This window comes from Hyla sarda, chromosome 8 (genome assembly GCF_029499605.1).
Source record: "Hyla sarda isolate aHylSar1 chromosome 8, aHylSar1.hap1, whole genome shotgun sequence".
In the NCBI taxonomy this organism is placed as follows: domain Eukaryota; kingdom Metazoa; phylum Chordata; class Amphibia; order Anura; family Hylidae; genus Hyla; species Hyla sarda.
In genome coordinates this window covers 174,868,068-174,895,613 of record NC_079196.1, presented here as the reverse complement: position 1 = coordinate 174,895,613, position 27,546 = coordinate 174,868,068, and the positions used below count along the sequence as shown (strand labels likewise).

Genomic DNA, 27,546 nt, shown 5'->3' with positions numbered 1-27,546 from the left:
TCATCAGAGAGCACTTAGACAGAAAAGAACAACCTTAACTTCAGAAGCTCATAAGTACTGAAAGGATTAAGATTTTTTTAATAGAAGTAATTTACAAATCTGTTTAACTTTCTGGAGCCAGTTGATACATAAAAAAAAAGTTTTTTCCTGGATAACCCCTTTAAGGGGTTAAGTACACGCTGTTCCCAGCATGATCACAGCACCCCCGACTGTCTTTATTTTTTTTCTAATGACAGGCACACTTTAAAGGGTACCTCTCATCAAAAAATATTTTGATATATTATAGATTAATGTATGCAGAATAACTTTACAATTGCATGTTATTAAAAAATATGCTTCTTTCTATTTAATTTTCCACTTTGAAGAAATGACCACTAGGGGTCTCCCTACCAGTCCTGGCAGCAAGCATTTCAGACTCATGCTGGAGTCCTAAACACTACGAGCTGCCAGTCTGCTTTGTTCACAAAGGAGAACACTCAGAGCTGCCAGCCTGCTTTGTTCACAGCCTGCTTGACTGTGAACAAAGCAGGCTGGCAGCTCTGAGTGTTTAGGACTCCAGCATGAGTCAGAAATGCTTGCTGACAGGACTGATCGGGAAAAATACAATAGAAAGAAGCATATTTTTCATTAACATGCTATTGGAAAGTTATTCAACATTCATTAATCTAAAATATATCAAAAGTTTATTTGATGAGAGGTACCCTTTAAGTAAAGCAAAGAAGTCATTCATTATGTGGTATTTAAGACTTCTAGTGGAGAATTACATTAGGACTCCAGTCATACATGATATTCTCTACTGTCTTGTGAAATTATTCCAATAAAAAGCGACCACTGAATATCTGCAGTGATATTTGTCATGTACAACATATGGCAGTAAAATAGTCCATTACAGTGTATCAGTTCACTGCAGAGTGAGCTTTGGTGAAGGAGCCTCTCATCATAGAAAACCCTTCTCATTTGAGAGCCGCCACTTTGATCAGCTGATCACTGCGGTTCTTGGGATTTGCTTGTCTATACATAAGCGCCCCAAGTGTGCCACCATGTGATCTGCTCTTTATAGTGGCTGATAGAGATTGGTCTCTCAGGGATTATATATCTATATATATATATATATATATATATATATATATGTATATATAAATAACATACACACACACCCCCTACTAGTTTCTATAGACAAAGATTGTCCAGATAGGAGAGTCCCTTTAATGCCATAGCAACCTATACAATAGACTTGCATTGAATTTCTAGAAAATAAAGCCAGAAATAAGTTTGAGACCTCCTCCATACATAAAGTCACTTAACATGTGAGTAAATAAGACACAAACTATTAGACATTCACAAAAATAAAAAAATAAAAAAAGATTTCCACATGTCCTTGCAGAGATTTCGCTTACCATGTAGCAGTGTCCCCCCCCCGGTTCCCATCATGCCCATTATGATGAGTTGTAGTTTTACAATAGCTGTAGAGCCCGAGGGGGGGGGGGGGGGGGGGGTGAGGAACACTGCCAGACAGGTATTAAAACAAAATATAAGGCCCCAGTGAGATATGCAGAAAGTTATTGTTTATTTAGCTGCTCAGTGTCCATTGGCCACATGGCTGGTCCGAAAGGAGTATGGTGTCCAAACGATAATCTGTATGGTGGCAATACAGAGAGGGACGATGCAGGTCAGGTAGAACATGGCGTCATGGAGGCCTAAAAATAAACTGAATATAAAAGTTAGTTTTATTAAATGGGCACAGTCATGAACTTTTTTTTGTACTACAATTTATCTCTATTATACATCAATAATTTTTTTTGTATTTAAAATATTGTATTTTCTAGTTGAAATCCGGCCACTAGGGGTCTCTCTCCTAGTGGCCGGCTGCAGTCTGATGTGACGTCACAGCTGAATTCGGACCGATTACGGCTGGGCAATCGGTCCGAATTCAGTCAGCCTGCGCTCGCTCCCTGTCAATCAGACATGCGGGAGCGAGCGCTGTGAACGCCGGGGCTGCGTGCATTGGCTCACTGGCCTCGCGCGCAGCCTGTCCCCGGCAGGAATATCTTGCACGGCAGGTCGGCGATGCTCCTATCTATACTCCTCCTCCCAGAGTAGCACATGAACTGCTAAACAGGGAGGAGAAGACCCTGGAGCAGCCTGCGGTGCTATTGGCCGCTCATCTATGCACGTGCCCAACAGGAGCGCAGCATAGATGAGGTGAGGGCGGAAGTCGGCGCCCAGCAGGCATCACTGACGTGGCGCCTGCTAGGAAAGTCGACTTCCTGCTCAGCAAGAGTGGGCAGCATAAGAGTAGCTGTTTAGAAGGTAGGACAACATTTTTTTAAAGGCAAGGAGGGGGTTAGGTATAGATTAGCAATAGGTAGGGACAGAAAAAAATAATTATATACATGGTGGGAGCAACTCTTTAAACATCTGAAGATATTATACGTTTCCCCAATCCTCTCCCCCATGTTATCCAGCTACAGAAATGCAATAAAAAATCTGCAAAAAATAAAAAGTATATATTCATGAGAAATTACTGACTGAATAGGTCAATATACATTTTGTTGTGGAAATAAAGTGGCTGCCGCAAAACATTCGTCACTATCAATAGAAATTTGCTCTTGACTGCCAGCAATTGAACATTGTGGTCATGTGACATGACATTAATACAGATGAAAAAATCAATGCGTACGAAAAACAGTAAGGGGTATTTCAAAGTACATCAGAAATATATGCAAATATATAAGAAGCAACTTTAGAATTTGAAAACATGGAATATATATAGGATCTTAACAGTAGATGGCGCTAAATGACCCTTTAATGTTGGCTCTTAACTGCAGTCATAAAATATAACAGTGTTTCCCAACCAGGGTGCCTCCAGCTGTTGCTAAACTACAACTCCCAGCATGCCCGGACAGCCAGAGGCTGTCCAGGAATGCCGGGAGTTGTAGTTTTGCAACAGTTGGAAGCACCCTGGTTGGGAAACACTGAAATATAACATTCAAATGGTCTGATAAAAGGGGCTGTCCATATGGGAGAATCACTATAATTAGAGGATATTAACCATTTAAAGGAGTAATTCACAGAGCTTAAGTGATCCTCTATCATAGAATAGGATTACTATTTTATTAGTAATGACCTAACTACTGGGACATCCAGTCAGAACACCATGAGTCAGGGTAGAGGAAAACTTTGAGGACTGGTAATAAAAGGGGTAATTCCAAGATCCAAAGTGCCTTAAAAGGGGTACTCCAGTGAAAAACTATTTTTTTCCATATCAACTGGCTCTAGAAAGTTAAAAAGATTTGTACAATACTTTTATTTAAAAAAAAAAAAATCTTAATCCTACCAGTACTTATTAGCTGCTGAAGTTGAGTTATTCTTTTCAGTCTGACCACAGTGCTCTCTGCTTACACCTCTGTCTGTCTCAGGAACTGTCCAGAGTAGGAGCAAATCCCCAAAGCAAACCTCTCCTGCTTTGGACAGAGACAGACAGACAGAGGTGTCAGAAGAGAGCACTGTGGTCAGACTGAAAAGAACAATTTAACTTCAGCAGCTGATAAGTACTGGTAGGATTAAGAATTTTAAATAGAAGTAATTTACAAATCTGAAAAAAGTAGAAAAAGGCCAGCACGGCTGAATGAAATCTTCAAAACTTTATTCACGAATCCTCGTTAAAAACCTTCATGGTGGCAGAAAGACACGGACATATACAAAAATAGAAATATTGCACATGGAAAAACAGTCCCAAACAAGGCTGACGCGTTTCAGGTTGCTATACCCTTACTCATAGCTTGCCAATACTCAAATGAGAATGCCTTATATACTGCAAGGCCATCCCTTCCATTAGGAAGGGGAGGGACATCTTATGTCAGTGTGCAATCCAACACAAGTAAAACCAGGAAAATACATGTATCATTAAAAAACTCACATATAAAATCCAATAGGACTATATAACAGCTATGAGAAACAAAACAAATGATGGACTTTTTAGTAATGTAGTATTAAGTCCGTCTTGTTATTCAGGCCATGCGGATATGTACAATTCAACAAGTAAATCCACATAATCTCTCTATTATGAAGAATGCGTATAAGATCACCTCCTCTTTTACTTCTTTTGATTTTTTTCAATGCCATAAAAACGCAAGGACGATATGTCTGAATTATGTTTAAGAAAAAAATGTTTTGAGACATTAGACATGCTAGGTATCAAAGGACCTGCAGCGTGCCTGATATGCTCCTGCATTCTCTTTTTTAAGGTGCGTTGAGTGCTACCTACATAATCCATTTTGCAAGTAGTGCAGGTGACTCTATATATTATGAAGGTACTATCGCAGTTAATAAACTCGCGAATCATATGGATTTTACCATCTATTGTACCTTCTATTTTATTGCCTTTTGTTGCATAGGGGCACACCACACACCTTGCGTTACCGCACTTATGAAAACCTTTAATTTTCAGCCAGGTTGACTGCTCCTCCTCTACACAAACCATACTAGGAACAAGCAGGCTCGATAGAGTTGGAGCACGTCGGGCAGAAAACCGGATCCCTGGTTTGATGATTTCCCCTACTACTGGATCTGCTGCCAGTAGAGGTAGATGTTTATTCACAATTCTTTTGATTTCATTGAATTCCATACTATAAGTGGTGACGAAAGTCACTTGATCATGAGTATTGGAATGTTTCCTACCTGTTAACAGGCTGTTGCGGTCCATATGATCGACCCGAGCCCGGGCTTTGTTCAGGAGCCAAGGGGGATATCCACGCGCTGTCAAGCGGGTGCAGACCCTTTCGGCTTCCCTCTGATACACTTGTGATGAGGAACTGTTCCGTTTCATACGGATCAACTCCCCAACTGGTATGGCAGAAATGGTATGCTTAGCATGGCAAGAATCAGCTCTTAAGATAGTATTGCCCGTAATATCTTTACGGTAAGGTTCTATTTCTACTTTTCTTGTTATGGAGTTACCCCGCAACAACAGATCCAAGAAGGGAACCTCCTGTTTGCTGTATGTGTACGTAAATTTTAGATTACAATGATTATCATTCATATATTGTATGAATGCAAATGCCTCCTTTGGATCGGATTTCCAAACCATAATCACGTCGTCCACATACCTCCCGTACCATGAGAGGCATGTGGAAAACCGATTCTGATCACAAAAAATGAAGTGCTCCTCCCACCAAAAAACATAAAGGTTGGCTAACGCAGGTGAAGATTTGGCCCCCATTGAGGCACCTGTGCGCTGTAAATAAAAGTCCTTGCCAAACAAAAAGTAATTGTGCTTCAAAACATAATCCACCACCTCTATAATAAATTGCTTTAAATCAAAAGAATAATCTGAAAAACGATCCAAGATTTCCAAAATGGCAACCAGAGCCAAATTTTGGGGGATGCATGAATAGAGCAACTCAATGTCGCAGGTAATCCACGACAGAGAGTCGCTCCACGTGAATCCATCCATAATACCTAAAAGATGTTTCGTATCTTTGATATAGCTTGGACAGAGGTTTACAATGGGTTGGAGAACAGAGTCCAACCACTCACACACATGTTCGTTTAGAGAACCGATCCCCGCTACGATGGGACAGAGCTTAAGTGATCCTCTATCATAGAATAGGATTACTATTTTATTAGTAATGACCTAACTACTGGGACATTCAATCAGAACACCATGAGTCAGGGTAGAGGAAAACTTTGAGGACTGGTAATAAAAGGGGTAATTCCAAGATCCAAAGTGCCTTAAAAGGGGTACTCCAGTGAAAAACTATTTTTTTCCATATCAACTGGCTCTAGAAAGTTAAAAAGATTTGTACAATACTTTTATTAAAAAAAAAAATATCTTAATCCTACCAGTACTTATCAGCTGCTGAAGTTCAGTTATTCTTTTCAGTCTGACCACAGTGCTCTCTGCTTACACCTCTGTCTGTCTCAGGAACTGTCCAGAGTAGGAGCAAATCCCCAAAGCAAACCTCTCCTGCTTTGGACAGAGACAGACAGAGGTGTCAGAAGAGAGCACTGTGGTCAGAATGAAAAGAACAATTTAACTTCAGCAGCTGATAAGTACTGGTAGGATTAAGAATTTTAAATAGAAGTAATTTACAAATCTGTTTAACTTTCTGCAGCCAGTTGATATGAAAAAAAAAATGATTTTCACTGGAATACCCCTTTAAAGGGGTTGTGACATCTTGTCACATGTTATTCTCTATCCTGTAAATAAAACTAGTTGATCATAGGGGTTCCAACCTCTAGGGCACTTCACAATCTCGAGAACAGGGACCCCAGTCTCCCATTAGAATAGAGAGGTGGATTGTGCATACATGCCTTCACTACATTCATTATTTATGGGAGTTGTAAGAAATAACCGTCCACTGCAATTGGCTATTTCTGCGGCTCTCATAGAAAAACTAATGGAGCAGTGGCGCACATATGCAATCCACCACTCCATTCTATCAGGAGACTGGGGTCTCCATTCTTGAGATTTCAGGAGGCCCTAGCAGTCAGACCCCCCCTGCATCGGCTACTTATTCCCTATCCTGTGGACAGGGTCTTCAGGCATATCAGTAGTGATGTCGCAAACATAAAATTTTCGGTTCACGAGCGGCGATTGCGAACTTCCGCAAATGTTTGCGAACCGGGCAAACCACCATTGACTTCAATGGACAGGCGAATTTTAAAACCCACAGGGACTCTTTCTGGCCACAATAGTGATTTAAAAGTTGTTTCTAGGGGACTAATATCTGGACTGTGGCATGCTGGAGGGGGATCCATGGCAAAACTCCCATGGAAAATTACATAGTTGATGCAGAGTCTGGTTTTAATCCATAAAGGGCATTAATCACCTATTATTCCTAAATTCTTTGGAATAATGTGCTTTAGCCCCCTTTAGGCAGCACATAGTTAGATCCCCCCCCTTTAGGCAGCACATAGTTAGATCCCCCCCCTTTAGGCAGCACATAGTTAGATCCCCCCCTTTAGGCAGCACATAGTTAGATCCCCCTTTAGGCAGCACATAGATTCCCCCATATTAGGCAGCACATAGTTAGATCCCCCCTTTAGGCATCACATAGTTAGATCCCCCCTTTAGGCAGCACATAGTTAGAGCCCCCCCTTTAGGCAGCACATAGTGGGATTTGAACCCAAGACCCCAGCGCTGCAAGTCAGCAGTGCTAACCTCTGAGCCACCATGCTACCCTTAGCATACATCTAATATCCACGGTTGCTAAAATGGACAGAGATTTCAGCAGAGAGTACCAGAAAAATTAGGCATGTACACATGGCTCAAAAATTTGGTATTGTTGCAGCCGCAGCAGCGCCCAGAAAAATTGCGGCAGCATAAAAAGTGCAGCATCAGAGGCCAGAAAAATTAGGCATGTACACATGGCTGAAAAATAAGAACAAGCGCATATCCAAGAGTCCAGAAGACTCTATAATGCAGGATGGAGAAACACACAAAGAAATTATTTTCTAAATAAAATTTTTCATCAAATAAAGAAACAGAGTTCTTCCCTCTCTCTTTTACTTTTGAAAATTTAAGTTAAAAAATCACACGCAATAAGCGTTCCTTTGTGTAATGGTTAGTACTCTGGAAAATTCAAGTTTAAATTATCATGAAGTCCAGAAGACTCTATAATGCAGGACGGCGAAAAACACAAAGAAATCCTTTTCAAAATAAAAGGGTCCCTCAACAGGCACGACAGCATGAAAGACCCCATTTGCACAAGGACGGATGCCGAGCTACTCATGTCCCGTTCCTCGTCCTCAGTGATGTCAGGGAAGGTATAATCTTCCCCCACAGCCACGTACAACACCACGGGAACCAGATAGGTGACAAGGAGCACCCTGGGATGCCTGTTGTGGTTGATCTTCCTCCTCCTCTTCAAAGCCACATTCCTCCTCCGACTCCTCTTCCTCACAATCCTCTTCCAGCGTTGCCGCAGGTCCAGCAAGCGATGCTGATAAGGCTGTTTCTGGTGGTGATGGTGACCACAGCTCTTCCTCTTCACGCTCATCTACTACCTGATCCAGCACTCTTCGCAGGGCACATTCCAGGAAGAAAACAAATGGTATGATGTCGCTCATGGTGCCTTCGGTGCGACTGACTAGGTTTGTCACCTCCTCAAAAGGACGCATGAGCCTACAGGCATTGCGCATGAGCCTCCAGTAATTTGGCAAAAAAATTCCCAGCTCCGCAGATGATGTCCTAGCACCCCAGTCATACAAATATTCGTTAAAGGCTTTTTCTTGTTGGAGCAGGCGGTCGAACATTAGGAGTGTTGAATTCCAACGTGTTGGGCTGTCGCAAATCAAGCGCCTCACTGGCATGATGGACAGAGATGTCAGCAGAGAGTACCAGAAAAATTAGGCATGTACACATGGCTGAAAAATTTGGTATTGTTGCAGCCGCTGCTGTAGCAGCAGCCAGAAAAATTTCAGTTTGTTTCCCAGCCAGAAAGTGCCCTAAAACATTGCGGCTTGAACCATAGTTGGTGGCGGATAAGTCATGCAAGTCGTCCTTGGTCGCCACCTTACCCAGACGGAACATGATTGGTCAGATTCTTAAAAAAAGAGTTGCTGCCGATGCCTCTTGGAATTCTCCAAAGAGGAAATACATGTCTCAACCCTGATTGGTCGCCGCCCGGACCTGCCCAGCAGCGATTGGTCGAATTCTTCAAAAAAGATTTGCCGCCGATGCCTCTAGGAATCCCCCAAAGAGGAATTACACGTCTTTAACCTGATTCGTCGCCGCCCGGACCTGCCCAGCAGCGATTGGCTGAAAGATTTTAAAGACATCCTGCCGCCACCAGTGGCAAAGACTTGCAACCTGAACTCATACGTCCCCTCTCTGATTGGCTCACTCGACATCCCGAACAGCCAATCAGAGTTAAGCCTACCATACCCATGCCCATGTTTGGATGACATCCCCTAACCGACTTTTTCCTATGACAGCGTAACTGTACACAGCCATGTACGGCACGTTCCTGATTGGTCACCCCCATACCATCCAGCAGCGAGCGACCAATCAGCTTCAAGAGGCCCGTCTTCATTCAAAATCCACCGCGGCAACCCTGCACGGCGTCACCAGGTTTAGCCAATGCGCAGTGTAGGTGATATACCTGCCCTGACCATGCTTTGCAGACCAGGTATCAGTGGTCAGATGGACCCTTGCCCCAACACTGTGTGCCAGACATGCCATTACTTCCTGTTGTACAATTGAGTACCGGTTGGGGATTGCCTTTTGTGCTAAGAAATTTTGGCCGGGTACCTTCCACTGCGGTGTCCCAATAGCTAAAAAAAAATTGTAGCTATTTAAAAAAAAAAAAAAGTAAAATGTTTTTTATTTTTTTTTATTAATTTTTTAAAAGCTGGCGGGCTATGAGTTCAGACAAGCCAGCTGTCAGACGCCGGGCTAGGGGGTGACCTTGTGACATTGGCATCTTACGCTCAAACATGTCCTTGACAGACGTAGAGTAGACGCTGTAGGCCTGAAACACGCTTGCAGACAACTAACTGCTATTCAATCTAATAGTCAAAATGTTATATTTTTTTAAAATTTACACAACTGTCACACCACATGATTTGCACTAGTGTGACAATGAGCCCAGCAGGCCCAAAAACTCCCAAGTGTGAAGTGAACTGACTGATCTTATTTCACAGCCAAAAAAAGTATTTTTATTTTTTATTTGCACAAGTGTCACACCAAATGTTATTTGCACTAGGGTGACACAATTAGCCTTGCAGGCAAAAAAACTCACATCTGTGACGTGAGAACTGACTGGTTTTATTTCACAGCCAAAAAAGGTATTTTTTTTTCAAATTTACACTACGGTCACACCACATATGATTTGCACTAGTGTGACAATGAGCCCAGCAGGCCCAAAAACTCCCAAGTGTGAAGTGAACTGACTGGTTTTATTTCACAGCCAAAAAAGGTATTTTTATTTGCACAACTGTTACACCAAATGTGATTTGCACTAGGGTGACACAATTAGCCCTGCAGGCCAAAAAAACTCACAACTGTGACGTGAACTGACTGGTTTTATTTCACATCCAAAAAAGGTATTTTATTTTTTTTGAACTGTCACACCAAATGTGATTTACACTAGTGTGACATGAGCAAAAAAGGTTGCCAGCGGAGTTCCCCTTTTAAGCAGAGGTCCCCAACCAGGGTGCCTCCAGCAGTTGCAAGACACACTGACTGAACTTATAGCCCTTTTAATACTGTAGTTAGTTGCTTGAAGGAAATTAAGTTTTACACTGGAGTACCCCTTTTAACCAGCGGTCCCCTCCCAACCAGGGTGCCCCCAGCTGTTCCAAGACACACGGACTGATATTTGAGCCCTAAAAAGGGCTTTTTTGAGTGCTGTCCTTAAAGCAGATGTTAGACTAGTGCTTTAGGAGTAAAGTGGACTCTGAATACACCACCTAGCAGCAACCTAGATAGCGCTTTCCCTATTACAGCAGGAGCAACTTCTCTGTCCCTCCACTTTCTAAGCCTGCAGCATGCCGAATGAAGGTAAAATGGCATCCGTGCAGGAGGTAGGAGGGTCTGGGAGGGACTGCTGCTGATTGGCTGTAATGTGTCTGCTGACTCTGACTCACAGGGTCAAAGTTTACAGCAATGTTAAAGTATAGGGGGCGGATCGAAGTTCACATATGTTCGCCGGGAATTGTTCGCCGGCGAACAATTCGCGACATCTCTACATATCAGTAGTGTGCAACTCACTTGGGATCTGGCTGGTCAACTTTGTTAGTTAAGTGTTCATATCCATACTGGTTAAGAATAGTAACAACAAACATGGGTGCCAGGGACTGTGCAGGCTTTGTGAAGAGGGCGTTTGTTCCAAATACCATTGATGACAGTGGAGACCTAAAGAAATAAAAAAATAAAAATAAGAATATACTTCATACAGATGGTGACAAGTCCATAGCATTGTATGGATATATTACAAACACCTTAAACACTGACCACCAAGACTGAAAGTTATCCCCTATACACAGAATAGGTCATAATAAGCTAATTGGTGGGGGTCCGACTGCTGGTACCCCCATCATTTACCAGAACAGAGGCCAATTGTCCCTCCAGTTAATAGAGAGGCATTCACTAAATATATGGGACTTTTGAACATAGCCAAGTTCAGCGCTTTACAATGGTCAGAAGTCCCAAAGAAAATGAATACAGTGGTTGGGCATGAGTGCTACTGCTTTTTTTCACATGAGAGACAACTGGCCTGTGTTCTCATGATCAATGGGGATCTCGGCAGTTGGGCCCCCATCAATGAGCTAGTTAGCCCTTATTCTGTTGATAGAGGGTACATATATGTATACAGACTGTATCCATATATGCCCATGCAAAGAGAAAGGTCTGTTCCAACGAGAATTGCTTAGGGTATAGGAGTCATTTGGTTGCAACATTCTTTTGATTTATGTGAAGATAGTAAATAGTAAGTCTTACTTTACAAAAGGAAAAACAGGGGCTTTTACTGTGAATAATGTACATGCCAGACAAGCACATCTGGAAAACAGCAGGGATCAATTTCCTAGGGAAAAAAAAGTGACTTCAAGTAGAATTAAAGGGGTACTCCGGTGGAAAACGTATTTTTTTTTTTTTAAATCAACTGGTAGCAGAAAGTTAAACAGATTTGTAAATTACTTCTATAAAAAAAATCGTAATCCTTCCAGTACTTATTAGCTGCTGAATACTACAGAGGAAATTCTTTTCTTTTTGGTACACAGAGCTCTCTGCTGCCATCACGAGCACAGTGCTCTCTGCTGACATCTCTGTCCATTTTAAGAACTGTCCAGAGTAGGAGAAAATCCCCATAGCAAAGAGATGTCAGCAGAGAGCATTTCCCCTGTAGTATTCAGCAGCTAATAAGTACCGGAAGGATTAAGAATTTTTTAATAGAAGTAATTTACAAATCTGTTTCACTTTCTGGCAACAGTTGATTTAAAAAATATATATATTTCCACCGGAGTACCCCTTTAAAGATATAGATAGACAGATAGAATTAGATAGATTTTGCTTAGGGTAGGGTCACATGTGCCCCATTTTGCTGAATATTTTCTGAAGCTGATTTTGCTTCCCATTAAGTTCAATGGGTAGGAAAATACGCAGCAAAATATGGCGTGTGACCCTACCCAAAATGACATTTTACAATATCACATAAATTACATCTACATAAAACATTGAGTAACTTTCTACAAGGTTTTCTTTCCTTATCTTGTACTACTTTTTCATTGAATTATGTTTTATTGGTTTTTCAGACAGAAAGGTAAACCCATAAAACTGCTGGACTCCTGTTACTGTAGGACATTACAGGAGCTTGGTTGAGTTACAGTTAAAAGTAAGTGCACATTACCGTAACAGACTCTGTTGGGGGCCTCAAAACAGAACTGAACGAGTCCATTGCACAACGGCCACCAATGGATCCAGACAGATCCCATTGACATTAAATGGGGTCCATAATGTTTTGAGAATGGCGATAAACCACTATTGTGCCTAGATATGTTTTATACTTGAATAGAGAAAACAACCCGACATCATTTAAAACTGGTGGAAATAAAGTTAAAAAAAACAAAAAAAAACCATTCCCAAAGATCTTCAACTTTTTATTAGAAAATTTGGAAAAAGATGGAAGTTTGTTTAATGTAACACAAAGCAGAGGAGCCTTACATCTCTCTAAACCATTATATCAGAGATGAACAATAACAAACGCGGCCTAGGAGGAGAGATGGGGGAGCGCCACTGCTGGAATTCTCCACATATTTTACATAATTCTTAAGAGAAGGACAGCATTTAATGAGCAGAACAGTGTAAGAGTATAGGAGATGGTATTAGTTTACTAGAACAGCTGTTGTTAAAGGGATATTCCGCTGCTCGGAGTTTGGAACAAACTGTTCCGAATGCTGGAGCCAGTGTCGGGAGCTTGTGACGTCATAGCCCCGCCCCCTCAATGCAAGTCTATGGGAGGGGATGTGGCGGCTGTCATGCCCCCTCCCATAGACCTGCATTGACGGGGCGGACGTGACGTCATGAGAGGTGGGGCTATGACGTCATGAGCTCCCGGTGCCAGCCCTTTGCAGTTTTTTCCAAACGTTGAGCAGCGGAATATCTCTTTAAGGCCAAGCAAGGTCTGTACATACATGTGAAGAAATAAAATATGATATGAATTAGTTTGTGTCTAGAGCTTTAGTGTAGAATCGGCATAGGCATATGCAGATCTTAATTTTCCATTTTATTCATGGTAAGTGCACATATAATACATAGGACCAAGAGTTCCTACGCCTAACCTAGTGCCTTCCTCCGATCCAAAAAGATTCCAAGACTGATGGGTGATTTGTTGTCTACAACTTGTCTGGAGAAAAACTCTTCCATTTTGTAATCGAAATGGAAAGAAGAGTCTCCCTCTGTTTTTATAAGGCCAGGCTGAGGATTGTGGAAGATTATGCCACAATAGTTAACATCAGGCAGTATTTATCTTAAATGTACAATAAACCCCTTTACCTTATATTCAAGGACTCTATAGTGACAGGGTCTGTTCCCCAGGACTGGCGCATAGTAAATGTGGTGCAAATATTCAAGAAAACGTCAAAAAGTGACCTCGGGCATTATAGGCCTGTAAGCTTATCCTCCATTGTATGTAAATAGTTTGAGGGTTTTCTAAGAGATGCCCTATTGGAATATCTCAATGATAATAAATGTATGACTCCATATCACATGGGTTTATGGGGAAGAGGTCTTGTCAAACTAACCTGATCAGCTTTTATGAGGAGGATCTGGATGGGTTGGAGGCTTGGGCTGGGAAGTGGCCGATGAGGTTCAACACTGATAAATGTAAGGTAATGGGGAAGAAAAATCTGGGCTGGGATCGTGTATTAAATGGGAGAACACTTGGGCCGACTGACTTGGAAAAGGACTTAGGAGTCTTAGATAACAGTGAATTTAGCTGTAGTGACCAGTGTCGGGCAGCTGCTGCCAAGGCAAATAAAATCATGGGGTGCACCAATAGGGGCATAGATGCCCACGACAAGGAAATAATTCTACCGCTGTACAAATCACTAGTCAGACCACACATAGAATACTGTGTACAGTACTGGGCACCAGTGTACAAGAAAGATATAGTGGAGCTGGAGAGGGTTCAAAGATGGGCAACCAGAGTAATACGGGGAATGGGAGGACTACAGTACCCAGAAAGATTATCAGAATTAGGGTTATTTAGTTTAGAAAAAAGAAGGCTTAGGGGCAACCTAATAACTATGTATAAATATATCAGGGGACCGTACCAGGACTGTATATATAACAAGGGGACATCCTCTACATTTAGAGGAAAGAAGGTTTCTACACCAGCACGGACGGGGGTTCTTTACTGTAAGAGCAGTGAGACTGTGGAATTCTCTCCCGGAGGAAATGGTCATGGTGAACTCTGTAAAATAGTTCAAAAGAGGTCTTGATTCATTTCTGGAGAGTAATAACATTTATTGGGACAGAAAGTTGATCCAGAGATTTATTCTGATGCCATATTTGAAGTTGTAAAGGAATTTCCCACCTGGTATGGGGATATGGGTTTCAGCCTCATAAGGGTTTTCTGCCTTCCTCTAGATCAACACAATAGCGATATAGGTTGAACTTGATTTTTTTTTTCTCAACCTTATGAACTATCTAGCTATATAGGGTTAATCCTGGAAGAGAAAAACATTTATTTGCACAGTTAAAGAGTGCAGACAGCACTGGAAAATAACAAAGCAGCTCGCAGACCTTAAACGTATGAAAATCAGGCTGTCCCTATCATTTAGCTATGCAAATGGGATGAGCCGAGATAAATATCTATGGTGACACCGTTTGTACACAATACAGTCCTGAAGAAGGAAATGTATGTGATGAGCAATGTACATGTCATTTACCCAACATTCTGCCATATCCTATAACCCCAGCCTGCTATAAACCAATCCATTCATTTGTTAGATGAAAACTTGTGGTTGTTATCCATCATGACCAAGAAATGTGGCAGGGCTTGTTCACACACGATGGAATACTGCATACTGGCAAGAACACAATTTCAGCATAAAACGGGTACATGGGGCACTATGGATATGGTCACCATTTATGGCTGTAGCTTTCTTGGTGCAGCCACCAAACATAGGAACATAGTTAAAAAGTGAAGTGGAAGTGAAAGCTTAGAACCACGTTAAAGGGGTATCCAGTACTAAGACAACTTATCCCCTATCCAAAGGATAGGGGATAAGATGCCTGATCGCGGGGGTCCCGCCGCTGGGGACCCCGCAATCTTTCATGCAGCACCTCACTATCATCAGACTCCGGAGCGAACATCGCTACGGGTCTGATGACTCACAATCACTGGGCTGGAGTATCGTGACATCACAGCTCTGCCCAGTGTGACGTCACACTCCGCCCCCTCAATGCAAACCTATGGGAGGGGGCGTGAAATCCATCACGCCCCCTCCCATAGGCTTGCATTGAGGGGGCGGAGTGTGACGTCACATGGGGCGGAGCCGTGATGTCACGATACTCCGGCCCCGTGATTGTGAGTCATCAGACCCGGAGCGATGTTCGATCACGCATCTTATCCCCTATCCTTTGGATAGGGGTTAAGTTGTCTTAGTGCCGGAATCCCCCTTTAAAGGACAACTGTAGTGGTAAACATTTATATATACCTGTGCCCGGGCCTCAAAAATAAACAAAATAAACGTATACATACCTTCCTACGAGCCCCCGTTGGACCGGCACAGGCCTCACAGTCCGGCAGTGCTGATGTCATTCCACTTGCTGGGGACGGGGATACCGCAGAGCAGTCGGCGTGTCACCGGCCATGGCGATGTCCCGCCCAGGCTGGTGATAGGCTGAGCCCACTGTCATGTAAGGAGCTCTGGCCGACTTCTTACCTGACAGTGCGTTTAACCTATCACTGGCCAGGGCGGGACATCGCCACGGCAGGTGATACGCCGACGGCCCTGCGGTGTCCCCGTCCCCAGGAATTGGAATGACGTCAGCACTGCCGGACCGTGAGGCCTGTGCCGGACCAACGGGGGCTCGTAGGAAGGTATGTATAAGTTAATTTTGTTTATTTTTGAGGCCCGGGCACGGGCATATATAAATGTTTACCACTGCATATGTCCTTTAACTCACTTTCTCTACATAGATGTCAGTGGACAGATGCACTCATGATAGCTAAGCTTCACCAGGATAAGGGAAAGTATCATCTAGATTTTGAGTTTTTTTACGGATTAGAGCCAGATACTAAAACATTTTTTTCTAATCAGTTTCTTGTATTATCTCAATTATTTTTTTAAATTTAGTTTTAGTACATTATTATGGGGCAGCCATCTTGTCTGAGCTGTTTCTAACAGCAGTTAGATGCTTTACAACAAGGCCCATGGACATAGACAAAATGGCCTAGATCAGACACTATTGACTAGAATGGGAGTATTTTCTAGGCATACTCTATGACCTGGGCAGAGGTCATTCTACAGAGGGGAAGGCAGAGCTCTGAGCTTCAGTTATGGTGAAAGGTGCCTTTTTATACACCAGTGTCCCCTTTTATTGTAATCCTGTGTGTATTGATAAGGAGGACACTGCTGGAAAAATAATCTGTTTAGAACAGGAAGTGTCAGCTTAGGGATTCTAGAATGAATTTAAAGAGAACCTTTCACATTAAAAATGCAGTCCAATCTGCTGGCATCATGTTATAGAGCAGGAAGACCTGAGCAGATTGAGATATATATATATATATATATATATGTTAAAGTAAAAGTTTAAGAATAATTTATTTATGTAAATTTGCACATTCTAGTCATATGGGAGGTCTTTCTTAGTGATTGACAGCTGTCTGTTTATAAGTATGCATATAAAGAGTTGTCAATCACTCAGTAGAAATAAAACACAGAGAGGCGCTCCATAGTGAAAAACCACCAGGGGATAACTCCGGTAAGGGAAAATTGTGCTTACCGCAGGTGGTTGTGTGAACACACACACACATAACAATGGATTGAGTGAGTGAGGATGAAGTTTCCGTCCGCGGCCCTCCTGCTCAGCAAAAACAGACAAATGGGAGACTTCTAACGGGAGCTGAAGGTTGAAAAGAATGGCGCCGGCTGGAATAACCACAGGTAGAATATATATGGTTTAATGTAAGGCAATGCAACGCATTTCACCGCGTATGCGCAGTGAAACGCGTTGCATTGTTTTAGATTAAACTGTATATTCTACCTGTAGCCGTTCTAGCCAGCGCCGTTCTTTTCAACCTGCAGCTCCCATTAGAAGTCTCTCATTTGTCAATTCCATTTGTCAAGTTACATTGAGATCTTCAGCAGAAAATCCTGCGCATCAAATCGGCGCAGAATACTGTACGTGTGAACGTACCCTTAATGTAAACAAAAAAATGGACCAATGGCCCTTACTGTCTTGGGTCAGAGTTGATGGTGCTCAGCATCAGCCAAACCCAATATGTCCATTGTCTTCTGACAAACTATTACAAAGTTTTCCTACGTAAGTGTGTTAACTGGAGGTGCTGCTGCACCCTTTCCTCTCCTCTAAAATAGTCGCACTAATGACCTATTTACGGAAAATAGGGTAACATGAATATGTAACAGGCTTTCCTACAGACCGAGGTTGGAGCTCTTCATAGTGACTAAAGGAATAATAGGTCAGGTAATTATCAGTAAGTAATAGACAGGTTCTAAAAGACGCGTAAAGCATAAACAAGCAAAGCAGGTCAGCTGTAAGAATTCAGACTCTTCCTTGTATACACACTTACTTGACTCTGAGTAGATCACTTACTTGCGTTTGTAGTTGGCAAAATCTGCATCTACAATATCAGCCAGAGGCAGATTAAATATACTAAATGAGGCTTGTACCAACACCCTGTGGAGAAAACATATAACAAAAGTAGTATAAAATATAGACAGATTTATAGAGTCTTATACAGGAATTTCCAGAGAAAAATGAATATGTAAAAAAGAAAAAAGGGATACTTACTTACCCCGATCCCCCACAGCTTTCATTGAAGCTCCTTCTGGGTTACCAGCTGCTCATCTTTGCTCCCTGTTCCCCAGACAATAGGTGACCACTCAGTTAATCGATGGCGGACACCACTGCAGCCTGTGATTGGCTGAGCGCCCGCTCAGCCAATCACAGGCTGCAGTGGTGTCCGCCATCGATTGACTGAGCGGGTAGATTCTGCTCAGACATCTCGTCTGGGGGGGGGGGGGAGGGGCAGGAGAAGAGAAGAGCTGTGGGGGAACAGGGTAGGTTGGTATCACTATTTTTTTTTTTTTTTTTTTGCAGTAGTCCCAGCAAAATATTAATTTCATTTTATGGCTTTTCATTACCATCCCTTCCATGCATTGAGTTCATAACTCTGTAACAGGTTTTCAATCTAAGATAGTATCATGGATTAATCTGCATAGGTGTAGCACATAATAACAGACCATCCTACAGTACATATCATCAAATGATTTAGGCTATCACAATAACTAAGGTATTCATTGACACCTGTTTGCCAAAGCTACAACCGTTACAATGAGTACATACATAACCACCCTGCTCACTGCATTCACAAACCAGGACGCTCAGAATAATTCTAGCAATTTTTGGAAGAATCCACTACAGAAATCCAAGGCTGAAACTCTCATCCGCTATAACTATAACTTGACTTGGAGATTAGTATATTGGATGCCTGGGGTATTAAAGGGGTATTCCAAGAAAAAACTTTTTTTTAATGTATATATCAACTGGCTCCAGAAAGTTAAGCAGATTTGTAATTTACTTCTATTAAAAAATCTCAATCCTTTCAGTACTTATGAGCTGATGAAGTTGAGTGGTTCTTTTCTAAGTGCTCTCTGATAACACGTGTCTCGGGAACCACCCAGTTTAGAAGCAAATCCCCTTAGCAAACCTATTCTACTCTGTGCAGTTCCCGAGACAAGCAGAGATGTCAGCAGAGAGCACTGTTGCCAGACAGACAACAACTCAACTTCAGCAGCTGATAATTATTGAAAGGATTAAGATTTTTTTATAGAAGTAATTTACAAATCTGTTTAACTTTCCGGAGCCAGTTGATATGAAAAAAAAAAAAAGGTTTTCCCCTGGAATACCCCTTTAATAATTTTCCACAGTGCACTATACCGCAGGCATCCAGCACGCCTAGTAGGGAATGTGCTGTAACCTGTAGCATTTATTCTTAATAAAAATATATATTTTCCCTGATTTTTTTTAATTCTTCCTTGGGGTGGGGGGCTGAGCGGGGAGCGCTTCAGGTTTTTTATACCTACAGGCACCTGAGCTGTAAATCCGGCCATGCATTTAACCCATGATAGAAATAAACCAACAAGCACCTAAATACAATACAACTCTGACCTAAAAGTTGATGAATTATTAACTATTCTGGATAACTTTAAAGGGGTACTCCACTGGAAAGCATTTTTTTTTTTTTTTTTTTAAATCAACTGGTGCCAGAAAGTTAAACATATTTGTAAATTATAGATAAAGTAATAGCTTATACCTCTAGGACCTCACCAAACCTTGGTGCATAATGATAGGAGTGGAAATACATTTTAATAGAACAGCGTTACTCATATAAAATTTTAATTAAAATAATTATAAAATATAAACAAATTTACACATTTGTCTGGCACTGTTAAATGATAATCCCACTGGGCCCTAGTGGGATATCAATAATGGATTATTAAGATGGATAATTAGTATATTGTCCAGTAATCTGATACTCCGGTGTATATGGAGAAAGTCCGTTAGTCCGCAAACAAAAAATGAGTGAAAGTCCCGTTTTGTAGCAGAATACATTACACATTACATACACATTTCTACTGAGGAAGGGGTCGGAGGACTACAATTCCCAGCACCCCGAAACGCATTTAGGTGTCTGACACTGTTCATACAGTCATTACCAGCGTCCGCTTGCAAACCTGCAACAGAGGAGTTAATCCAGCTCTATTCCGCCCTGCCTGGCGGCATCTTACCTCCAACCATCTCCCGCAGCCTAAGTCTTCACGTGGGACGCCATCCCCGGACCTACTACCGCACCCGAACGCACCATTGCCACCAGACTCACTATCGCTCCCGTGCTTACTCACACTCTTGCCGGAGTGTCAGTGTAACACCATCGAGAGGCAGCCGGTGAGCGAGTGCAGCTTAGAGCACGGAACATCGCATCGCGCTCCCCTGCCACCGGAGCTTGCGGTACAGGACATCACACTGCGCCCCCCTGCCATCGGGGCACGAGAGGAGTGTGGGACTGTGATTTACAACAGAGGATCATTGAGCCGCCAGGACCAGTGGTGAGAAACATCATTCATAACACCTTATATATCTTCTATCTGGAGATTGACTTTATTAAGTGCACTTAATTATTCTGCTACAAAACGGGACTTTCACTCATTTTTTGTTTGCGGACTAACGGACTTTCTCCATATACACCGGAGTATCAGATTACTGGACAATATACTAATTATCCATCTTAATAATCCATTATTGATATCCCACTAGGGCCCAGTGGGATTATCATTTAACAGTGCCAGACAAATGTGTAAATTTGTTTATATTTTATAATTATTTTAATTAAAATTTTATATGAGTAACGCTGTTATATTAAAATTTATTTCCACTCCTATCATTATGCACCAAGGTTTGGTGAGGTCCTAGAGGTATAAGCTATTACTTTGACTATATTTCTATTTTGCTGCCGGTGGGGTCCGGCTATAGCTTTAACTACCTCGGTCCTTTTGTTGTGAGCTTCACCTTATTTGAAGATTTGTAAATTACTTCTATTAAAAAATCTTAATCCTTCCAATATTTATCAGCTGCTGTTATGATCCACAGGAAGTTCTTTTCTTTTTGAATTTCCCTTCTGTCTGACCACAGTGCTCTCTGCTGACACCCCTGTCCATTTTAGGAACTGTCCAGAGCAGGATAGGTTTGCTATGGGGATTTGCTCCTACTCTGGACAGTTTCTAAAATGGACAGAGGTGTCAGTAGAGAGCACTGTGGTCAGGCAGAAAGGAAATTCAAAAAGAAAAGAACTTCCTGTGGATCATAACATAACAGCAGCTGGATCATAACAGCAGCTGATAAGTACTGGAAGTATTAAGATTTTTTTTTTAAATGGAAGTCATTTACAAATCTTTTTATCTTTCTGGAACCAATTGATTTAGGTCACGGGAGCTTCCCTCACCAACATATACATGTGTTGGTGGGAGAGGGAGACTTTATTCTGCCCCCAAAATCCCTTCCAGAGTGCCATCCAGTGGTATGGCCGCTACATCGATGATCTCCTATTCATATGGGGGTCCAATGTAGCGGCCAAAGGCTGTCCGGGCATGCTGGGAGTTGTAGTTTTGCAACAGCTGGGGGCACCCTGCTTGGGAAACACTGGTCTATGTAGAGGACAGGAGCTTCTTCGGGGTCCTGTACAGTATAGGCAATGTCCTAAAAAAGTAACATGGAGTCGCCCTCACCTGGTGTCCAAAGGAGCAGCTAAGCCTGGCCCAGGTAAAGAGTACAGAACATGTAATACCTCCCTGTACTGTAGGGGGCGCTATCAGACACCAGTCAGTGCATACGCTTCAGTAATACAGGTAAAGAGTAGTACAGAAAATGTAATAACTCCCTGTACTGTAGGGAGGCGCTACCATACACCAGTCAGTGCATACGCTTCAGTAATACAGGTAAAGAGTACAGAACATGTAATACCTCCCTGTACTGTAGGGGGCACTACCAGACATCAGTCAGTGAATACGCTTCAGTAATACAGGTAAAGAGTACAGAACATGTAATACTTCCCTGTACTGTAGGGGGCGCTACCAGACACCAGTCAGTGCATGCACTTCAGTAATAAAGGCGTTTTACCAGTGAATGCCTGTTCTGATTGGTCGGTTCTTCCAGCCATTGACACATTTCACAGATCTGGACTGTCTGTAGCATTGTATGATGAGTCTGGTTTCAACTTACAATGGTCCAGAATAGACCATTGTATGTTGAAACAATTGTATGTTGAGGCCATTGTAAGTTGAGGGATCACTGTAGTATTCTGCAGAGTCAGAGAAGTGGTGTAGAGGAAATGACATAGCAGATATATGATTGATGGGGTAATAATAACATGTTTGTGCTGTACAAATGTTTAACCATGCTTTATCTGCACACATCCATAGCGGCAATGTACACATCAGTATATTTGATGTTCAGGGACCACACTCTGTCTGCCTGTTGTGTAGAGGGAGATCTCTGTTTTAACACTTTACATTCCATAGAAACTACTCAAATGGGCAAATACAATTAATATTACAACCCTCTTATATACCCTTGCCCAAATAATACTGCCAACCAACAAATGTGTATGAGGGATGTCCTGGCTCTTTCTTTACAGATGATGTCAGGTTAAAGTGACACTCCAACACGTTATACCCCTCACCCAGCATAAGCATGCGGAGGGTAAATGGCTGCCCTGCTCCAATAAACACTGGCTCCAGTCCCTGCTGCATTACCGATTCACATAGCACTTGCTGTGTGGACCGGAAGTAACCTGACCAGTGTAACACTGTGAGAGGCTCAGAGTTACATTAAAAATACCATAAAAATAAACTTTTGACATGTTCTCCAGACATGTCAAAAGTTTTGATCGCACCAGGTCTCACTCCTGAGACCCACTGCATTTGCTTGCTATGAGCAGGAGAATTTCCCAGCAGCACGCAGCTGTCAATCAAATCCAAATTTTTTCACTAAAGAAGTCTACGATATGTCAAATGTTTTTTTCAATGATAGTGATGTCTGGTCCACACACAATACCCCTTTTGATCGCAATTCAGAGCAGCAGGGACTGGAAATGATGTTCTATTTGGAAAAATGAAGCACCCAGAAAGAGGGAGGGAGGGAGGGGGGGGGGGGGGGGCAGGGCAACTGTTTACCCTTAAAATGCACAGAGCCCTGCTTGTCCTCAGTGCACAGAGCCCTGCTTGTCCTCAGTGTACCGAGCCGTGCTTGTCCTCACTGCACAGAGCCTTGCTTGTCCTCACCGCACAGAGCCCTGCTTGTCCTCAGTGCACAGAGCCCTGCTTGTCCTCAGTGCACAGACCCTTGCTTGTCCTCACTGCACAGAGCCCTGCTTGTCCTCGGTGCACAGAGCCCTGCTTGTCCTCGGTGCACAGAGCCCTGCTTGTCCTCGGTGCACAGAGCCCTGCTTGTCCTCGGTGCACAGAGCCCTGCTTGTCCTCGGTGCACAGAGCCCTGCTTGTCCTCGGTGCACAGAGCCCTGCTTGTCCTCGGTGCACAGAGCCCTGCTTGTCCTCGGTGCACAGAGCCCTGCTTGTCCTCGGTGCACAGAGCCCTGCTTGTCCTCGGTGCACAGAGCCCTGCTTGTCCTCGGTGCACAGAGCCCTGCTTGTCCTCGGTGCACAGAGCCCTGCTTGTCCTCGGTGCACAGAGCCCTGCTTGTCCTCGGTGCACAGAGCCCTGCTTGTCCTCGGTGCACAGAGCCCTGCTTGTCCTCGGTGCACAGAGCCCTGCTTGTCCTCGGTGCACAGAGCCCTGCTTGTCCTCGGTGTACAGAGCCCTGCTTGTCCTCGGTGTACAGAGCCCCGCTTGCCCTCAGTGCACAGAGCCCTGTTTGTGCTCAGTGAGTGCACAGAGCACTGTTTGTCCTTGGTGTACAGAGCCCTGCTTGTCTTGGATAAGTCAGGCAGAGCGCTCGCCCGGACGAAAATTACGTCACAGTGCCCGGAGCTCGGGTCGGAGCTCTGCACATGTCCCAAGGACCTAATTTGCATACCCTGGAAACAAGCAATAATGGCGAAACAGTGTAACGGTTCCGGATGCCGTAAGTATCATTTTGATCAGCATCACCCGCACTATAAGCCTGTATGACAGGTTAGTACGGGTTATACTGATGACAGATTTCCTTTAAAGAAGGCTTAGATATGTTGTAGTTCAGCATGTCCCATCCTTTTGTTTTTACAGGAGATAAGTCACCACCAGAGATGTCTGGCAGTGGCTCAGTCGACTTTCCCTATTGAGAACATTTGCTCTAAGTATGGGGTGGGGGGGCAGAAGTAATAGCCTTTGGACTAATGCACATCTCATCTATCTGGTATATGCTCACCTTTACTCCTTCAGATAGAATCTAGAAGTTTTCCAGTGTCTTGTGTAAGAGTAGTCAGTGCTATTGCTTAGGGCAGTGTTTCCCAACCAGGGTGCCTCCAGCTGTTGCAAAACTACAACTCCCAGCATGCCTAGACAGCCTTGGGCATGCTGGTAGTTGTAATTTTGCAAATGCTGGAGGCAACCTGGTTGGGAATTACTGGCTTAGAGCAATATTTTTATTGTAAGTTTATACATTGGCACTGTATAAAGCCTGTCATGAAGTCTCTGTTGCAATTTAATCTACTGCCAGACTAGAAGGTGCTAAAACAACCTTGTATTTCATTCAGTGACAATGTCCATGAATATTTAGATTTCATTAAAGGCAAAATAATATTGAAGAAAAACAGGGGAAATTAAGGCCGACACTGACAGAACGCAGGCGTGAGATCTGTTTACTTACATGTTGGTGATGAGGAACGTAGCCAGGATATAATAATGCTGAGGTCCCAGGAACAGCATCAGGACTGCTGAGAAGGCTTCCACGTAGAAGCCATACAAGATGACCTTATAATAACCGATACTGGACAGAAAAGAGTGAATGATCAGCACCAGAAACTGAAAATATAAAGAAAAGTGTATTACAGCCATTTCATATGGAAAACTTATAGTGTCTTAGAGAATTGTCAAAAGCCTTAGAGATTTTCTATACACTACAGAAACAGGCTTCATAGACTTTTTTTTTATACAATAAGGATACTGGCTCCATAGACTTTCTATACAATAACAGACTTCATATACTATCTATACAATATAGAGATGTACAGAGATATACAATAAGGAAACAGACTCTATAGACTTTGTATACAAAACACAAATGGGCTTTATAGACTTTCCATACAATAGGGAGATGAATTTCATAGACTTTCTATAAGGAAACAGGATTTATAGACTTTCCATACAATAGGGAGATGAATTTCATAGACTTTCTATACAATAAGGAAACAGGATTTATAGACTTTCTATACAATATAGAGATGGCTCCATAGACTTTCTATACAATACAGATATGGCTCCATAGACTTTCTATACAATATAGACTGGCTCCATAGACTTTCTATACAATAAGGAGACAGGCTCCATAGACTTTCTATACAATACAGAGACTGGCTCCATATACTTTCTATACAATATAGAGATGGCTCCATAGACTTTCTATACAATATAGAGATGGCTCCATAGACTTTCTATACAATACAGAGACTGGCTCCATAGACTTTCTATACAATATAGAGATGGCTCCATAGACTTTCTATACAATATAGAGACAGGCTCCATAGACTTTCTATACAATACAGAGACTGGCTCCATAGACTTTCTATACAATATAGAGACAGGCTCCATAGACTTTCTATACAATATAGAGACAGGCTCCATAGACTTTCTATACAATACAGAGACTGGCTCCATAGACTTTCTATACAATACAGAGACTGGCTCCATAGACTTTCTATACAATATAGAGACAGGCTCCATAGACTTTCTATACAATATAGAGACAGGCTCCATAGACTTTCTATACAATATAGAGACAGGCTCCATATACTTTCTATACAATATAGAGACAGGCTCCATAGACTTTCTATACAATATAGAGAGACAGGCTCCATAGACTTTCTATACAATATAGAGAGACAGGCTCCATAGACTTTCTATACAATATAGAGATGGCTCCATAGACTTTCTATACAATACAGAGACTGGCTCCATAGACTTTCTATACAATACAGAGACTGGCTCCATAGACTTTCTATACAATATAGAGATGGCTCCATAGACTTTCTATACAATACAGAGACTGGCTCCATAGACTTTCTATACAATACAGAGACTGGCTCCATAGACTTTCTATACAATATAGAGATGGCTCCATAGACTTTCTATACAATAAGGAGACAGGCTCCATAGACTTTCTATACAATAAGGAGACAGGCTCCATATACTTTCTATACAATAAGGAGACAGGCTCCATAGACTTTCTATACAATAAGGAGACAGGCTCCATATACTTTCTATACAATAAGGAGACAGGCTCCATAGACTTTCTATACAATAAGGAGACAGGCTCCATATACTTTCTATACAATAAGGAGACAGGCTCCATAGACTTTCTATACAATAAGGAGACAGGCTCCATAGACTTTCTATACAATACTGAGACAAGCTCCATAGACTTTCTATACAATATGGAGACAGGCTCCATAGACTTTCTATACAATACAGAGACTGGCTCCATAGACTTTCTATACAATAAGGAGACATGCTCCATATACTTTCTATACAATAAGGAGACAGGCTCCATAGACTTTCTATACAATAAGGAGACAGGCTCCATATACTTTCTATACAATAAGGAGACAGGCTCCATAGACTTTCTATACAATAAGGAGACAGGCTCCATAGACTTTCTATACAATAAGGAGACAGGCTCCATAGACTTTCTATACAATAAGGAGACAGGCTCCATAGACTTTCTATACAATACTGAGACAAGCTCCATAGACTTTCTATACAATATGGAGACAGGCTTTGGCAGAAAGGAGTGAGATGGGAAGAAAAGCACTTATCTAAGTCCGATAGCTCCTTATAGCATAAGAGCAATATAGATGTATAAATGCTGCATAGATATGCAGTGGAGAACATACTGAAAGCATTTTAGAACCGCACTTGGGTTCCTTCCTCAGCAATCCCTGCTCATTCTGGATTTAGGAGTCCACAGGGCGTCCCTACTCAGTGATGGACAACCTTCTCCATATAAGTGTACATACAGAGCTGTCCGTCAGTGGTAGGACTGCCCACTGGACTTCTAGGTCCAAACTTTGATACTGTTTGTCCCTTTAAGAAGAATGGCTACACTCAGTTGTCATTTTGTTTATACATTTTCCGGAAGAGGATAAAAACAATTCCAAGAATAGATGGGCACTTGGTCCCATTGTCATGAGGGCTTTCATATGACAAAAAAGCATGTGCACAAGAGCCAGGGTCAGCCAAGGGGGCCTTTCATTGATTTCATTTTTTGCGTTGTTCGTCATATCCCATTGAAATCAATGCGAACTATTTTTTTTTTTTAAAGTGAAACCACATACCTTTTGACATGAAAATCTGCACAGTTTCTGCATCACAAACCATGAAGTTGGTGTCAGTATGCCCTAAGACTGACATTAAAGGGGTACTCCTGTGCCCCAGCCTTCTGAACATCCGGTTCCAAAGGCTTGGAGCAGCGGCCGCTGTTGCGACGTCATGGCCACGCCCCCTCCATTGATGTCTAAGGGAGGCGTGGCGATTGTCACGCCCCCTCTAATAGACATCAATTGAGGGGGCGTGGCCGTGACTTCGCGACCACGGCCGCTGCTCCAAGTCTTCTGAACCGGATGTTTAGAAGGCTGGGACAC

General features: G+C 42.5%; 1 protein-coding gene across 9 annotated transcripts in view; it reads right to left on the bottom strand.

Annotated features, from left to right (window-relative positions):
* Positions 1 to 1,172: 1,172 nt before the first annotated feature.
* Positions 1,173 to 27,546, bottom strand: part of LOC130284007 (transmembrane protein 180-like) — a 37,496-nt gene continuing 11,122 nt past the window's right edge. For 5 of the 9 annotated variants that reach the window (XM_056533872.1, XM_056533873.1, XM_056533874.1 and 2 more), the window contains exons 4-7: positions 24,558 to 24,712; positions 17,789 to 17,872; positions 10,718 to 10,861; positions 1,173 to 1,708 (exon numbers count right to left, since the gene is read on the bottom strand). In XM_056533872.1, the coding sequence (XP_056389847.1) occupies positions 1,579 to 1,708; positions 10,718 to 10,861; positions 17,789 to 17,872; positions 24,558 to 24,712 (513 nt within the window). In that variant the 3' untranslated portion in view covers positions 1,173 to 1,578. Of the gene's footprint in view, positions 1,709 to 10,717; positions 10,862 to 14,540; positions 14,674 to 16,957; positions 17,039 to 17,505; positions 17,640 to 17,788; positions 17,873 to 24,557; positions 24,713 to 27,546 lie in introns of those variants that run through there. The other 4 variants (XR_008846900.1, XR_008846901.1, XR_008846902.1 and 1 more) reach the window with 4 other exon arrangements.